This window comes from Saccoglossus kowalevskii, chromosome 6 (assembly GCF_978046115.1).
Source record: "Saccoglossus kowalevskii chromosome 6, keSacKowa6.1, whole genome shotgun sequence".
NCBI lineage: Eukaryota > Metazoa > Hemichordata > Enteropneusta > Harrimaniidae > Saccoglossus > Saccoglossus kowalevskii.
Window position 1 is genome coordinate 24,201,843 of NC_140646.1, and position 18,109 is coordinate 24,219,951.

General features: G+C 34.9%; 2 protein-coding genes across 3 annotated transcripts in view; one reads left to right on the forward strand and one right to left on the reverse strand.

The window, feature by feature from the left end:
- The window catches only part of LOC100378371 (trafficking protein particle complex subunit 8-like), a 35,622-nt gene extending 33,693 nt beyond the window's left edge, over positions 1-1,929 (forward strand). For both annotated transcript variants that reach the window (XM_085500240.1, XM_085500241.1), the window contains exon 28: positions 42-1,929. In XM_085500240.1, the coding sequence (XP_085356366.1) occupies positions 42-402 (361 nt within the window). In that variant the 3' untranslated portion in view covers positions 403-1,929. The remainder of the gene's footprint in view (positions 1-41) is intronic.
- On the reverse strand, positions 1,852-17,723 carry LOC100378520 (uncharacterized). The gene is made up of 17 exons (XM_002735069.4): positions 17,397-17,723; positions 15,596-15,639; positions 14,988-15,175; positions 13,796-13,905; positions 12,953-13,060; positions 12,119-12,200; positions 11,554-11,667; positions 11,361-11,465; positions 11,028-11,139; positions 9,202-9,314; positions 6,544-6,658; positions 6,223-6,357; positions 5,926-5,995; positions 5,256-5,397; positions 4,642-4,782; positions 3,244-3,407; positions 1,852-2,885 (listed from the first exon to the last, which is right to left on the reverse strand). The coding sequence occupies exons 1-17, from the start codon at positions 17,579-17,581 to the stop codon at positions 2,726-2,728; spliced, it is 2,088 nt and encodes a 695-aa protein (XP_002735115.2). The 5' UTR covers positions 17,582-17,723; the 3' UTR covers positions 1,852-2,725.
- Positions 17,724-18,109: the final 386 nt, after the last annotated feature.

Genomic DNA, 18,109 nt, shown 5'->3' on the forward strand with positions numbered 1-18,109 from the left:
TCTGCATTCAGTAATCGTTTACTATTTTTTATTTTCTTCAGTGGTTATAGAGCTGAAGTTGATGATACAGACTCTTCTACATATTACCCATCGAATGTTGCCAATAACTCGGCATACTATACTTGGGTTGGACAGAATTCAGTCCAGATGAGCATTGCTTCTATGCAGAGCCGAACTGTGCAGTTGCGAGCATGCTTCAGCAAACCGGGACTGTATAATCTTGGCCGAATCAGTGTGTGCATTCTAAAACCTGAATTTCCTACAGGGGTTAGGAACAAGAGGCGGAATAGCCAGGATTCTGTTGATGCTAAAGATGCGATGACGACAACTGGAGCAGTGCAGTCAATTAGACAACGGCAAAGTGGACCATATCTTGTCACTGTTAATGATACATCAACGTAACATTATAATATAATATTTTGAAGTATGTAAATAAAATAACAGTTGCTGAGGATGTATATAGTCATTTTTGTGAAATACCAAAGATGTATGAATTTGTCGCTTTATAAGTATGGCCCAGCTTCTCTCACTGTTATTTCATTCCTAAAGTATTATATTAAACACAGATGCCACCATAGCTAGATATTGTTCAAATATCGCAGTGTTCAAATATCGTTCCGCCGTGCAGTGTTCAAAATAGGTCCTATACGATAAAGACAGCATGTGTTAAATCAGTGTTGATTTTCTAGCATACATTTATGACCAGGAAGCTTCTCTGTAGAATGGGTTGATGCAGCATGTTTCTCAGTTTTTCCACTTTTCAGCTAATAAAACAGTGAATGTAACACAGGTTATGGATTACTTCTGTTGCAACTTTTTTTTTTTTAAATGTGTACATCCCACGGGCTTCCATGTGAACGCACAGTCATGTTCTCATTACAAAGATTATGAAACAAGATGTCATTAAATATAGTTTGCGAATACTGGCGTATGAGCATTTGTTTCAGACACGTGTTAAAACACCTTTTTATATGTTATCTTATTTCCAGCTTTGAATAGTGAGTTTCTTGTTTGATGTAATTAAGACATCCAAACAACTTTAGCTCATCCCTGAAGATGAGGTATTTGTGGTTTGACTACCCCTTGGCATACGGTATTTCCTTAATTTACTTTGTGGTTATTTATTGTTGCTGCTGGTACAATTAGATGTATATTTACTACCCGTGCTGTCCTATAAATTAATCCTGAAATCAGACGAGTTTTTCTATTCCAAACATGTTAGCTTTGTATTGGTAGGCATGATTACTTTTAAAAGTTTACAATCTTTTCATACAGTACGGAAAACATGTATTCATTCATTGCAAGATGCATGCATATTCAATTCTCAAATGTCTGCTTACGAAAGGCGACTTTTTTGTCACGGTTTCGAGCACCCCCAAGCTACGGTGTACTATACTATATGAAGTATAGAAATCATAATATGCTTGGTAATATTCGGGGATAAATGTTGGATAATCAGACGACTATATTTAACCACTTCAACTGTCAAACCATTGGTGCAAATTTACTTTCCTGCTTTTTACTTTTGAATGGAAATTAAGTAATGAAATTGATTAGATTAGCAAATATTTAAGACGTTATTTAATGCGAGTTTGGAGACTATGGTTCTCTTTTTGGTCAGTTGCATGATTCTTCATAAGTTCACACATGCTGGTACTTGCCATCATGACAGGGTTAAGTTGGAGGTATTATGATGGTACAAGTGCATTAAACTAACTTTTATAATGTTATCTCTGGAAAGTAACCAGGATGTGAAATGTTTGTAGCAGTGGATGATGTATTATAAGTTCATTACACTTAATTTAATGGAAGGGGGAAAATGCACACTTTATTGTATATTCAAAGGCTGTATCCAACAAATAGTAAATTTTATTGAATCTTTAGTATTGAAGAAAAATCATATTAAAAGGAATATAATTCAGATTGAAATAGTGTCCTGTATTTTGTGGAGATGAATGAGTAGCGTAGAGTGTGTGAACTGGATTTATAATTGCATGCATGCACACCGGTTCATGATACAATTCGGCCAGGGTATGATCGATGGATTGATCTCCTTTCAAATTAAAGGCCCAGCTAATAAAATGACAACACACCAATATTTTTATGTAAACCAAGAAAATTACCAATGTTATTGTTATTTTGACATGCCATGTCTTGGGTCATGTTTTTAACAACAGTGTTACGAGTCATCCGTGTTACTTTTCTATGTTTTCCAGCCAAGTAACTGCTGGATTAGTTCTTTGATTTAAGGTTATAAATGTCAGTAACATGCCACAACCATTTTGAATTTCCATCGGATATATAGGGCGCAATAAAATAAGACACTGCTCACCAGCCCCAGATTGCATTCGAGGTAACCCTTAGCACATGTGCAACAACAAATAAAGAAACCAGGGAGTACAGAAAAAAAAAAGAACTTTGTTAAATCACTAGAGCTCTCTGAAACTAATCAGAATCATCCATACAAAAGAAAGCTCTGCAATAAAACTGAAATTCAGTCAAGTTTTGAAGCCTAGACTGTAACAAACAATAAACCACCCCACCCCATTTGCTTTTAATGCATCCCTTCTTGCAATTTGGTATCATCCAATCATTTATGATAAACAATATAGAGATAGAAAACCACAATACCAACATACATTACTAAGGTTACTATTAAAATTTGCAGAAATAAATACTCTGAGTAGTAAATCTTTTGGACAATGGCGTCTAATTGTAATGCGTGTCAGCTATCTTGATCATGGATCTGGTTACGATTGTCCTCATCTTCGTTTTCATCAATACTAAACATGGACGTAAGAGCTGTGAAAACTACAATAATGGCAGCACCAATCAATGCTGTTGATAGGTATCCCGATGTTCTGTTCAGTGAAAAACCCAGGTAACTGAAGAAAAAAAATAAAGTGATAAGAATATATTTCTCACATTTCTTGCCACTACTAGGAGTGTTGACTACTCGTGTAGGAAGTGCTCAAAATACAAACCAATGCTATATGATGCATAGCATATAGGTAGCAGCTACAAATTGAACAGATGCAGTTTGAAGGTGACAATGTTGTTAAAAAATCACAGAGGAATTAATACATGAAGACATAGAAAATCACACACAAAAAAAAAATAATTTTAAGGGCAATCCTAGCAGAGCGGATCGCCAAAATTTCAAAGATAGGAAACATCTGTTTCCATGGTATAATACAATGGTGTGTACTGTTACTATAGTAACAAAGACTACAATATCTTTACCTGGTAGGGCAGTGTACAATGAAATCAGTCCAGCCATCATTGGTGAAATCACCAATTACAATGGAAGAGGACGGTTGGCATGGCAATGTATGTTCAGCTAATATTCTACCATCTTTGAGAGATACCAGCACCATGGAGTCCCAGCCTGCTAATACAACTATATTCTAAGGAGGGAAACATTTGAAAAATAATGATAACATTTATGTCGTTATTTCCCTTGAACTTGTCAGTGAAAACAAAATTATCTATATTTGACTTTGACAAAAGTTTTTACATACAGAAATGAAATCAAAGGTTTTAGATATAAAGAAATGTTTTATTCTAAAAATAAGCTAAAATTTTGAATCATTTTATTGAGATAACCAAAACCAGAAGTTAATTTTTACCAATCTTAAAGGGCGGTGGTTGTCGTGTTGCGCATGTGCGATATTTGTGTTGATAAACATTGATTTTCCCACAATCCAATGCGCTCTTCTAATGGAAATCACAAATATGAGGTTTGACCTGGGCGCGACTTGCACTAATTGCCGCCGTTGATTCTTTCGATACCTTCCAATCACCTAAAAATTACCTAATTAAAGCTTGGAAACGTCTCAGTTTGTACTCGTTGATCTTCCTAACAGTCAAAGTTGCCATCTTTGTTTATATGAGACCCATATATCTCGCGCATGCGTGGCATGACCACTATCGCCCTTCAAATAGTTATCAGTCCATTACCAGGTGGCTGAGCACTTCAGGTCAATGAAAAGTTTGACCAATAATTGTCTCATTTGATTTAGAAAATATTATATGCACTTCTGCTGTCCATGAAATAATTATCTAATTTCTTATTTATAAAACGAATTTGAAAAAAAAAATTAAAATCTACAGCATGTGATTATTAAAAGTGAGTTTTTTGTTGTTGATAGATTTGAATAATATCTTTCTCCCCAAAGGGGATGAATATACACATGCACATGTACAAATGTATATAGTAATCCAGTAAGAAACTCAAGTAAAAAAAATGAGGCCATTTGTTGTAAAATTAATTATAATGTGAAAATGTTAGAAGCGCAATCACATTTTGTGTACTAAATCATTAAGTAATACCTATTTTGAATATATAAACACTTCAGTATGTAACTGTGTCTGTTAATCGTGGTGTGTATCACAAATGTCAGTGATGCTACAATAAACATTTCAGATGTCTGAGACCTCAGGTGCGCCAATTCACATTGGCGCCAATATGCATCAAAATTGGAGACATTCTGTTTAGTGTTTTTCTCAAACTAGCTCATAAAAAAGCAGATTAAATCAGAATGATAACAGGCCCACATAGGTTTGGACCACTAATTAATGAACACCCAGAAGATATATACAAGTGAGGGGGTCAAAGTTGAAAGTTCATAGTACATGTACCTCCTTTCCATATACTTGAAGTGCCGTAACCTGCATGCTTGGTTGAAATGTATTTCGATATTTCTCTGTAAATTCACGGTTCAGGAGACCTGCTCTTCTGACTAGACTACTGGCATCAGACCACTTTGCCGGTGTTGCAACCTTGAAGTAGAGACAAAATTTAACCAAGCAGTCAATTTCAAAGGACATGCAACGTACACATATTGATACATAGATATCTCATTAGAATCACAAACAAGTTCCTTCCTGGGATAAATATGTAACTGTACCGGATACACCATCAGGAGTCACGTTCACACAGGTTTTCATCATGTGCCAATAATGGTGTTAATTCTTAAAGCAGGGGAATCGTCACCTGCGCATGCGTCAGATGGCCATAGCGTGTCATTGTTTACAAACAATTGTCTACCCATGAGCCTTTGTGTTTTTAGCGTGTGTTGTTATCATCGCTTGGGACATAATTTCCATGTGTGCGCAGGTGATGACTCTCTCGCTTTAAGCTTGCGAAAGGATTATTATCGTTATGGCATTGTTAAACTATCCATGTAGTTGATAACTTTCCCACTGCTTAATTATTAGGTAAACGTATCATAGCCTTTTCTAGATGCACTCACCTGCCAATGGAATTGTCCATGTGGGCCATAACTTGTTAATTTCCCATTGCTTATTAGGAAAATACTATCAAAGCCTTTACTGGATGCACTCAGCTGTGTTTCACCCAGTAGATGATTCCATATCCCACGTCTTTCAGCAACGCTGCAAATGCGAATAAAAATAGAAAGTAAAAAATGTTGAGACAATTTATAATGTATCACGTGGTTGAGTGTGAGTGTCACATGGTTGAGTGTGAGTGTCACATGGTTGAGTGTGAGTGTCACATGGTTGAGTGTGAATGTCACATGATTGAGTGTCAGTATCACATGGTTGAGTGTGTCACATGGTTGAGTGTCAGTGTCTCATGGTTGAGTGTCAGTGTCACATGGTTGAGTGTCATTGTCACATGGTTGAGTGTCAGTGTCACATGGTTGAGTGCCAGTGTCACATGGTTGAGTGTCGAGTGTCATATGGTTGAGTGTCAAGTGTCACATGGTTGAGTGTCAGTGTCACATGGTTGAGTGTCAAGTGTCATATGGTTGAGTGTCAAGTGTCATATGGTTGAGTGTCAAGTGTCACATGGTTGAGTGTCAGTTTCACATGGTTGAGTACCAATGGTACTCAACCATGTGACACTTGACACTACCATGTACTATAACTTTTTCATAGTTCACAAAATATTCAAACTACCTCCTGACAATGACTGGTGGTACAGTGTGGTGTGTGTCTTCAATATGACCATTATCATTGTCTGCAGAATCTGTAAAATAAGAGGGTATCTTAATATCTCCTTGTCAACACTGATGGCGCTCTACTTTTCTGATGATCTCAACCTGATGAACAAGACGTGAGGGTGTTATACAATAAAGTTATAGAATGCTAGTGTACATGTATTCATATAAATGACAAAAACATGCAATTCTACAACACTGCAACATTTCAATTTATTTCTGGTATGTATTTCTTGCAATAACAGTATACATGTACCTATAAATGACAGCCATCCCAGAATGCTTTGCGAATCACAGATGGAACCATTAAACAATAGTGTATGGGGAGGATGTCCAGTTTTGACAACAGCCAGGCAGTTATCTTTAGCATGTGCACTATGTGAGAAGTGACCTGTATAGAGATAAAAATTGTGTCAGGTTAAACCTATGGATTACTATAGCAACTGAAAAAGGCAGCAGAATGTGTACAAGTAAAGAAGAATAGATGAACAAACTTATTTTAACTTTAGCTGTCAATCAAAATTTATAGAAAGATACTATTGGTAATGATATAACCTTTGACCTCAATGACACTAACCTTTGACATGATCCAATATGGCGTCTTGATTAATATCCATGTATACACCTTTATCTTGTTGTAATTTTAGCCTACACATAGGTTGTCCTGTTGCCAGCTTCAAAACCTCAATGCCCTGAAAGGGGAAAAAAAGCTTGTAAATAATTGTATGGCAGGGATTAAGGACCCATGTTTGTTGACATTTATGTTCAAATTTAAGTCCCTCATTGAAGATAACTTTTTACAACCAACATATTGGATATGTTCTGTTAGCACTATAGTTGAAGTTTCTGAAAATTATATTTATTTTCGAATATAACGATATTTTTGTTATGTCCCAAAAAATGTAAATTTTTGGATTTTTCACACTTAGGAAGTGGGTACTGTCTATCAAAATCAACTATTTAGATTTAGAAGAAAAATATTGTTTTTAAGTAATAATCGTTCAAATTATCGATTTCAGACTTTTTGAATAAATTATTGATTTTTTCATTGAAGTGAAATTTCTTTCATTCCAGAAATGTTATCCAATATGTGTAGACATGTTAAGGCCACACTGATTTAATTTTATGGATGACATCCTCTGAAGACCCCAAAACGAATGCGAGAGGGCGAAAAAAAAAAAATCGGCCAAAAAAAAAGAAAATGCTGCTAAAACCACAGAATTACGGAGCTATTATTACGAAAAGAACCACAGTGTATCAAAAAACAACAAATCTTTATTTGTAGGAGGCACATGCTGATGTACACATCTCGTACTGTATTACTGTCACAGGTATCATCACCTTTGATTTTGAAAAGGCAAGAGGATAAGGCAGATTTTAGCTTTGTCAAAGGCATACACATCAACTCAATAATAAAGAAAAACTTACTGTGTTGTATTGAAAAAAATAATTAATTAAAAATGAACAATAAGTTTGTCAACAGCAACCTGGAAATTAACTTCTTTGACATTAAAACTACAGCTTTTAAAGTGACACTTCAGATAGACTAAGTGTAGACACAAATGCTGTAGAACTACTTCAACTATGTAACAAATTATAAGAGGCTTGATATTGAAAAAAAAAACACCAACATCACCCCGTAAGGGGAGTTCGGCCAAGGAGCTTCTGCTGCTTTCGTTGCAGTTTTGTCGACTTCAATGCGGACAAAGCAACCGAACTGATTTGTCGCCTGACCGACTTTTAGGCCACCATACACCTCCACTCCTCTCCCATTTCTCTCATCATTGCAGAAGAAACGCGGGACAGCCACTCTGGACAATATGTTCTCAAAGTTGTCTGGCCCAAACTCGCTTGCCGCTACCGACCTCTCATATAGCTGTGTAAACGTCTCCCTGGCCAAAGTCAATTGCGTACCAGTCTACAACAATCCCTCCGTTTCACCTCTGAACTTGTATGCTCACATATTTTGATGGTGTGGTCGCCATGTTGGATCATTTATGGCAAAATTTGCATGTTTTGAGGCAATCTCTTTTCCATAATTCTTTGTGCTTTACGTAACGCGCATCTAACTGTGCGGAGTTTGGTTTTGGAGTAGTCCAAAACGAGTTTTATGACAAGTTGGCGCTTTGCGACAATATGAGTCGGCAAGTTCTGGACAGAAAACCGATCTGTGGAGACTTGTCGTCGGAGATTTTTTTTTTTTTTGAGAACAGGCGAAAACTAATGCGCGCGCGGATGTAATCCATAAAATTAAATCGGTGTAGCCTAATGTTCTGTAAAAAGTTTTAATTTGCAGACTGATATGGAGTATTCCACAAAATATGTGTACATTTGTTGAATGATGTCATTAATTATGCAAATTGTATGCAAATGCATGAAACAGGTCATCAAAACAATTACATTTTCTCATTTTGGGGGTATTTTGGACTCATGTTTTCTATAAGAGATAAAATGTAAAAATTTGTACACAATAAAAATAACTGAATGGCGACTGAGAAAAGTACAAAAAGTAAGTTTTGTCTCATCCTTAAAATGTTGACATGACACATCATGCATATGCATGAGAACAAGACTTAAAACATGTCACACCCCGTACAAGATAAAATAAGTTGTGTTCAATTTATACATTCATCTTGACAGTATTGAAAGTACAAAATATCTGCAATATATTAGAAATTATGTTTTGCATTTTTAACAACTTTGAACAAAATTGCAAATATCAGGAAAAAGATCATTTTCACTCCCACTTTTGACAAAGAATGATCCTATTTTGCCCAAAAAACAGCCAGACTCCAGACTATAAGCCCCCTTTCAAACAACAATGTGACTCACAATAATGTAAAGTCAGCTCTTGCATATGAATAAAACCATCATGTGACTAACTCACCTCATATGTAAGTATAAAACCATTACGTGACTAACTCACCTCATGCATATGTATGAGTCTCATGTGACTAACTCACCTCATGCATATGTATAAAACCATCATGTGACTAACTCACTTTATACATATGTATAAAACCATCATGTGACTAACTCACTTTATGCATATGTATAAAACTATAGTGTCGAACTCACCTGTGACCTCATGCATATGTAAACAAACCATGTGACTAACTCAACTCATGCATATGTATAAAACCATGTGACCAACTCACTTTATGCATATGTATAAAACCATCATATGACTAACTCATCTCATGCATATGATAAAACCATCATGTGATTAACTCACCTCATGTGTATGTATAACTATAGCATTGGGATTCTTGATGTGTTCAGATGCGCTGTGTGGTCTCAAACCACCAAATGCATACCCAACCAGGTGTTCTTCATCTAAACCAATCACTGAAAACCAAGCACAATTTACAGAACAAGGTTGGCCAATAAAGATGGATAAAATATCACTCGCAAAATGAATGCAGTTTTATTGGTTCAATTTATTCTCATTTAGTGATGCAGGATGCTTTGCAGCAAGACCTCAGTTTAACCCTTACTATGTCATTGTATTCTTGCCAACAGAAGCATGTTCTGATAAGCAACGCAACAATGTTGTGTATAATTTGTTTGTATAAGCAATGTTTTGTGTAACAGATCCAAACTTCAGAATTTGTATCTTCTCAGGTCTTGCACATTTTTTTAAAAATTGTCTTATATGAGTTTTTTCTTTTTATTACTGTGTTTTTAGCTCCGCTGTCGACTTTGTCGAGCGGAGCTTATCATATGAGTGATTGTCCGTCGGCGTCCGTCGTCGTCGTCGTCCGTCGTCGGCGTCCGTGTCAATGTTTTACTTTTTCGACTTCTTCTTGAAAACTACAAGCCTGAATGCTTTGATACTTGGTGTATATGTACCTTGGGTAGACCTCTCGTAGGTTTGTTCATTTCATGTTGATATCTTCAATTCTCTAATTAATTTTGGTGAATATTTTTGTCATTTTTGGTAGAAAGTGATATTTTCGACTTCTTGTTAAAAACCGTAAGTCCAATTGCTTTGATATTATATATATAGGTACTACATGTGGACCTCTCTCAGATTTGTTCATTTTGTGATGATATCTTCAATTCTCTAATTTTGGTGAATATTTTTGTCATTTTTGGTAAAAAGTGATATTTTCGACTTCTTGTTAAAAACTGCAAGTCCGATTGCTTTGGTACTATACATATTGTTCATTTTCTAATGATGTCTTCTGTTCTTTAATTGAAATGTGCATTGCTAACAGCATAGCTATCTCAGCCGACAGGCTGCTTGTTTCCTTTATTACTGTGTTTTTTCTTTTATTATTGTATTTTTTCTTTCATTACTGTGTTTGTTCTTTTATTATACTGTTTTTTGTTTTGTTTTTATGGATTTTAATATTTATTTATCGTTCTACACACTGAAAAATTACTATGGAAGTGCTTGTTAAAAAAAGAATGGCCGTCAGTCAGCCATTTTGAATCGGATCTGAAAAACAAAATTATGTGCATCAAGGTCTCATATGTTCAATATGTATATGTACCAAGGTAGAATGAAATCCATCAATATACGACCAAGATCCAGCTCTGGAATGGCAGAAATGCTTGATTTTTGATGAATTTTAGCATTAAAATAGTGGCCAATTATTTGTATTGTTATGTGTATGCTATCATAATTTTGTTCATTGTCTCAAAATAGAAATTGATGGGAAAATGATATTGAAAGAAATGAACAAATCTGTCCTTTATGTAATTATTCTACAAATGAAAAATGAATAGTATGTATAATTAAATGTATAGTCTGTTTTTTGAGGATCTTACATAATATAATAAATTCATGAAATGTTATGAGAACAGTTAACATTCATATATTAAAATCCATAGCAGCTTATCTGTATCATAGCTTAAAACTAAGATAAGAAATTTTACTACCGGTAAATGTATTTATAATACTTCTTTGTTCACGTTATCTGTATTTTTGAACCAAAGGCATTGGACGACAATGAAAACCAATATGAATGTACATTCAGAAAGCCAGTCAGACAGGTGTATATTCTGATATGTTGGCCAAAAAGTAGTGGAGTCCAGTGAAAATATACAACTCACTATCAAGTACATTCTCGTCATCAAAACCGTAATCTTTGAATATTTCTCCCTTGGACTTCTGTATTCTATCGAAAGTAATCCGAGTGTCGCTTGCTCTCTGCCATGAATGCGGCTGTCAGAAAATAACAAAAGATTGTAATTATATAATACATAACAATGCTACTAAATGCCGATCAGAACCAATTGTTTGGACAACAATGTGTTAACCGTATATTCTGTAAATTGAGCAACGTATCAAGAAATCAGAGCAAATAGAACTACTGTAAAATACTTTATTTTAGCTGGAGCTATATTATCTCTATATGAATGAAAACACAGGCATGAATGACTTACCAGATTTTTGAGTATTGCTTTGTTGTACTGCATCCAGTGTGACTCTCCTTCATGTGAAAGACCTTTCTTCAAACCTAACTTGAAATGACGAGCCGAGAACAGAGCCTAAATGTTAAAAACCAAAGTGATCAAAGGTTACTATCAGATAGAGTATCCCTCAATTGAATACTTAGTGACATCACATGGGACTCACATCATCTTTATTGGTATGTTCTTTAAAGTCTCCTGGAAGGTGATGCCATCTGATGCTGCCATCTTTCCCACTGAGGGCATACGTTGAGAAATGATTCACATGCGTATCTTTCTCCTATCAACAGAAAGAAAAATAAGAGATTTCATAAAATACAATGCAAAGTTCGACAGAGATTTGATGTTTTGTTTTTTCAAAATATATTTTGTGGCCAGTTTGTTCGCAGGAATGATTTTCTACATCTCTGACATTCCTAGACCAAAAATGTTCAAACTTTACACATACATACCTACATACATTGTTTCAATTCAAGAAAGCCAAATTGCTGCTAAAAAGCATCAAAATCAAATCAAGCATTTCTGCCATTCCAGAAACAGATTTTATGCATCAATGGACAGATTTCATTCATTCTGATACATAGAGCATCATGTGACCTTGATACACTACCATATTAAACTATATATAAGCTTTCAGGTGATGTCACAAAAGCACACTTAGTAACTTTTCGATTTACAACTTGTTTTTTGCCTGTTATTGGTACTACCTAAAATCTTATTGCTATAGTTACCTTATCTTGGTACCTATCATCCCCCTCATCAGATTCATCCTCAATTGGTTTGATGTCCTGTATTCGCCTATGATGGTCGTGCCTATACAGTGGGGAAACATGAATTCATCACAAATAACACAACAGTAACTACAAAGTATATTATGAACATTAGAAATAATGATAATTATTTAATGATAATACATCATGTATTTGGACAAACTTTTTCAACTAAAGTAATTTATAAAACCAATAAAAATGAATGAATATTGAAGCCACAAAAATGCAGAATATTGCAGACAGATAAAGTTGCACTCTGAGAGCATTTACAGGTAATACTATGTGACATATTTGATGAACTTGTAAGAAATTTATAATAACATTCAAATTTAAACTTCACTTTTCTTTTATTTTTGGCTTTCCATAGGTATGTAATGGCAATCTTGAAATTCAACCTGAACTCGCTCATAGTCAACCAGATCTCCACCCTGAGCAAGCTCAGGTAGAAGCGGAAGATTGTCATAACATACCTGTATTTTATGTTTGAATTTCTGTTGCTAACGTTTTCCTGTTGTTCCAAAAGGCCCTCATTCACAAATGTTCATTTCTGTTCTGAATTATTGCGGCCTTAGTAATTTAAAACAAGGCAAAATTCTTTTTTTTTTCAATGCACGCAATTCAGACTATCAAATACTTCACATGACAGTTCCAAGGCCCCAAAAAAGCTATATATGGCAACTGGGAAGACAATTTTATTTTGATCAAAGATTATCATAACACTTGCATGTTTTTTTTATTTGGCTCAAGTTTTCTTTTTAACAACATGCTCTTATGTTCAATTAATTTTTAACTTGCGTTAGTTTTTTTTCATGATGATGTCGGTCTCCAATACTGCCACCTATGATTATAAGTCCGCCATCTTTTTTCTTCAAATTATGGGATGTCACCAAAATGGCCGCTTCTCTGAAACAGAAGGGTATATTTGATTGTTGTTGGCCAGATGCAGATAATTGTACATTACATGTATATGAGACAAGTCATTGTTACGATATTTAGAGCAATTTCAACAAGCATTTTATATTATTATTTCACAAAACTACAAAATAGAAGTCAATTCAACACTATTTGCAATAGATTACTTTCTGCATCGCATAAAATCGTACTCAAATATAGTTTGATAACTGGGGATCTTATTGCATGATAGACTATATTGTAAATATTGATTCCACAGCAATTCGGAAAATAGGAGAAACTTTGTGAATGTACATGTGTTGAAAAAGAAATTTGAACAAATAATGTGAAGCTGAACATTCAGCTATATGAAAATAATGGAAATTTGAGTAATACTGTAGAATACTTTATTTTTTCTCTTGGAATTTATTTTCGCTATTTTCGCTGAAGGGATGATTCCGTGAAAATAAAATCCAGCGAATATACTTTTTTTCCTATATTTCACATTAAACTCATCAAAAATCAGTGAAAATAAATTCCAAGCAAAACGCCCAAAAAGCCTTTTCAGCGAAAATTAAATCCAGCGAAAATAAAGTATTCCACAGTAATATAGGTAATTACATACACGTATGTCTAGCAACTCACACAAAATAAAGTCAAGTTGCTTCAAGTCCCCAATAAAGCTAAACGAATAAGATCAGAGTGTAACTTTGAAATGAGAAAAGATGTCAACCAGAATCAACTTACTTTATAAAATATCTCTCATCCAAAATTGGTGATAATTTATTCTGCCAAAGTAATTGTAATTTATGATCATAACACATCACAGTCCAGTCACTGAGTAATGCTACCACTACCTGGAATGTAAAAATATGTAATATCAATTGTAATATCCAGTGTACTCACTGAGGAGAGATTGGTGGTTTAATTTAATCAGATCACAATGGATGTATCAGTATTTGATATGAATGCATAGATGGGAAAACATGTGGAAAAGTATGTAATATTTGAACAGAATATACATGGATGGATGGGAAAAATATGTGGGAATTACCGGGTACTTCATATTTGAACAGAATATGCATGGATGGGAAAACATGTGGGAATTAATGGGTACTTCATATTTGAACAGAATATGCATGGTTGGATGGGAAAACATGTGGGAATTAACGGGTACTTCATATTTTAATGAAATATGCATGGATGGATGGGAAAACGTGGGAAAATATGTCATATTTGAACAGAATACCCGGTAGGCATGGATAGATGGGGGAAAACGTGGGAATTACTTCATATTTGAACAGAATATGCATGGATGGATGGGAAAACATGTGGGAATTACCGGGTACTTCATATTTGAACAGAATATGCATGGTTGGATGGGAAAACATGTGGGAATTACCGGGTACTTCATATTTGAACAGAATATGCATGGTTGGATGGGAAAACATGTGGGAATTACCGGGTACTTCATATTTGAACAGAATATGCATGGTTGGATGAGAAAACATGTGGGAATTACTGGGTACTTCATATTTGAACGAAATATGCATGGATGGATGGGAAAACGTGGGAAATATGTCATATTTGAACAGAATACCTGGTAGAGGCATGGATAGATGGGAAAACGTGGGAATTACTTCATATTTGAACAGAATAGGCATGGATAGATGGAAAAACATGTGTGAATTACCGAGTACTTAATATTTGACTGGAATATGCATGGATGGATGGGAAAAGAGGGAAATATGTCATATTTGAACAGAATTTGCTTGAAGGTCAACAGGGTCAACATCAATACAACTGGATAATGTTTACAAATAAATTGTAATATTTCTAAAAGAACTAAATTTAATAAAAATCACTGAACAAAATTAAAGAACACCTCAAATGCTAAATGTAGTAATAGCGTCACCAGTGTTGATCACAACATGCTCACCTGTTTTCTGACCTGCAGCATACTCTGGTATTCCATTAGGTAGCCTGTTGCTATAGCAACCGGATGTTTATTACTACCTAGTGTAACCTCATGCTTAGTTACCAAATATGGCAACACAGATGAACCAAACTTCTTGGTCGGAACAGTTGCTATTTTAATTTTTGGTTCTTTAGTTACAAAAATGACTTCTGTAATGAGAGGAATAAAAATTTGATGAAGCAGTTAATGTAAAAAAAATATGTTTAGATCATAAAAAAAAAATTATTCCTGGTTTAGAATGATGCATTAATATGAAAGACATAAATGAGTAAAGCGCCACCTAGTGTTCATGTCATAACAAACTTAGGTCTCCAGAATGCAGCATTACTATAACACACAAATAATACAGAGTTGAACACCATTATACAACTACGCACAATTATAATATTTAAAACTATCCACAGTGGTAGGCAGCTACAGTTTATAATCTAAGACCCACAATAAGGTAAGGCAATTATTCAGTAATAATAAAGTGATTAAAAATACGTTTGAGAGATTGCAGCTTTCCATTATCATTCTAACATGGATGTGTCAGGGTAATGTTTTTCAGTATTTAATATCAAACTCACCATTAATTCCATCACTCTCGATATCACTTACGAATGGAAGAGGACTGAAAAAAAAGTTCAATGTTATTTTTGTGCATGCTGCTTCTGTGTTGCTATGTTACTTACTGAGCTATTTGCAATTGTGAGGTGGTATGTGTTTAATAAGTTGAGATGTGCACCTTTTGTCCTGTTGAGATGTTTTACAATGCCGCAAATTATAGATTTCCCGACTACAGTGTGTGTATGAATGAAAATTATGGGTTTCATGTTCAGAACAAATCTGAAGCTGGTATATTACAGCGGGTACAAAGAAGATTTGTAAAGGGAGTTAGTAAACTCCTTAGGAAAGTCCTTACAAACATTGCAATATAGCGAGGGACTTTTTTACCAGCGCTATTAAATGATATAATGTTATGAAAACGATTTGCTACATTTTGTGACAATCTCACTTCCACTGGTTCCACTTGAGTTTGGACTAATTAATATTTGTCTAGATATGTACTATGGCTATTAAAGTTGTTGTCTGTTTCCATGTTGCAGCATTGTTGCGACTATACAAGGGAAATTGTAAATTATCTGTACAAATCTTATTTGCAGTCACTTCGACTGTCTGGGGGAAGTTGACAAGGAGTTTCCCAGGGTAGCTGCAAGATACCTGTACAAATTTTGTTTGTGCTCGCTATAAAATATCTTCCTGAAAACTGCAAATTCCTGAGCTTCAGCATGAATCTTTATTTGTCACATGATTAGATCATCATATGACCACCTATATATACCATAAAATGTGAATGACCTGAAGGAAACATGACAAGGGGAAAACATTTGTTCAAAAGTAGTCTGATTGGTTCTTAACCAATAGCTCTGTGTTGGGGTCAGACAGTTGGGTGATCACATGTTCTTATAATCCTGACCCCAACACAATATGTTTTACATGTATGCAGGCTAGGTTAACTAGTTGTGGTTATTTTTATGCATCAAATGTTGAGTTGGTTTGACACTGCATGGTGACAGACAGCATGTTACTTTGACCCACCCATAAATTGGACGTGGCAGCTCAACAAACTATTCTGTATTATACATGTAATAGAAAATACTGTAACTTGGGAGGTGTAGGCAATCCTTTACAACTAAATTTGTTATATTTTTATCAAATATCATTTTATTTTTTCATATCCTTTATTATTATTTAGTTTCATCGTACATTTATGACAACAAATTCTGACTTATCTTGAGCAATGAATTTCTGTCAATTCCATTAGGCTGATATTTATGAATCACCTTCTAGACAGGGATGTCACCTAACGACCTTCAAAATTCTTGGATTTCTTGCCAATTTCATTTTTAATTGTTGCTTTTTCTGTGTATGTATATTTGTCATGTCACTTTTCATGGTTTTGTTTTGTTTACTGTATCCATTATCATCCATTCCAATGGATGTTAAATTATTAAATAAATAAATATTAGAAGCACATCTCAAAATACACATATAAACTAAAAACTGGATTTTTGTCTTACTGGATCATCAAATTATTACTTATTGTGAAATACCTCTGTACTTTGCTTATTGTGAAACACCTCTGTACTTTGCTAACAGAGCAAATATGGTATAGTGAATTTCATAAAGGCATAAATGTTTTTCATGAAAATTTGTAAAATATTTATAAAACATTTACCCTGGAAGACCCTTGTACTTCAAAATACGCTGGCAATGCTCATTACCCATAGTTCTTTGCGTGTTTCCTTCAATCATTTACAAAAAAATCATGCCTTCATGAAATTCACAATAGAGTTTTTTTCATATGAATTATGATCAAAAACTCACATTTTCTCCCACTCTTTGGCATATTCATTGTTTTCGTATAACGATGTGTCAATATCGGACCTCCATTTGGCTTGTAGGGAGTAACTTTCCCGTACACGGAGTAAATACACAGCGATGGCGCACACAACGACCAGCCACAGATCTCGGATCGTTAGAGCGCCCAACCTTTTTCCGATCTGCTCCATGTTCTATATACACATGCCTCAACACACATACATCACAATACAATAAATTCTAGTTTCAAAGAAACAGCCATATAACAGTTCACGGCCCGAATCTTGAGGAATCGAACTCATTGCAAGTCAGCCATGATGGGATGTTGTGCCGTAAAAGGATAAGATTTATTACTGCAGTTTCTGGATATTGTATTTCACGGGGTGAACATGTAACATGTATATTTAAAAGAGTTCAAGTTTGTAATTTATAAGTTTAAAATATCAGTCAGTCAATGTATGTCGATTTAGAAGATAATGATCCGAGTTTTGGCAGTAAGCGCTAAGCAGTCTGCCACTTTACGGCGTCATAGTCAACTAGCAGCCGACGCCTGTTTGACGGGCTGGGGTTCAGGGGCGGGTCATTTAATAACTAGGAGGAGTTTTGAAGAATTAATTTGTTTTCACGCAAATGGCAACAAGGTTGCAGTCTTGTTTTATATCCCATAGTTAGTAGAGCATTTTTTCCTTCAGCTTCTTTTTTTTCCTCAAAATCCTCCA

What these genes read in the sequence shown, in the direction of transcription:
- LOC100378520 (XM_002735069.4), bottom strand. Translation starts at nt 17,581, where the DNA reads ATGGAGCAGATCGGAAAAAGGTTGGGCGCTCTAACGATCCGAGATCTG. An exon ending in AACATACCAATAAAGATGAT is followed by an intron (nt 11,466 to 11,553) that starts GTGAGTCCCATG and finishes TTTAACATTTAG; the next exon opens with GCTCTGTTCTCGGCTCGTCA. An exon ending in TTCAAGTATATGGAAAGGAG is followed by an intron (nt 3,408 to 4,641) that starts GTACATGTACTA and finishes TTCCCTCCTTAG; the next exon opens with AATATAGTTGTATTAGCAGG.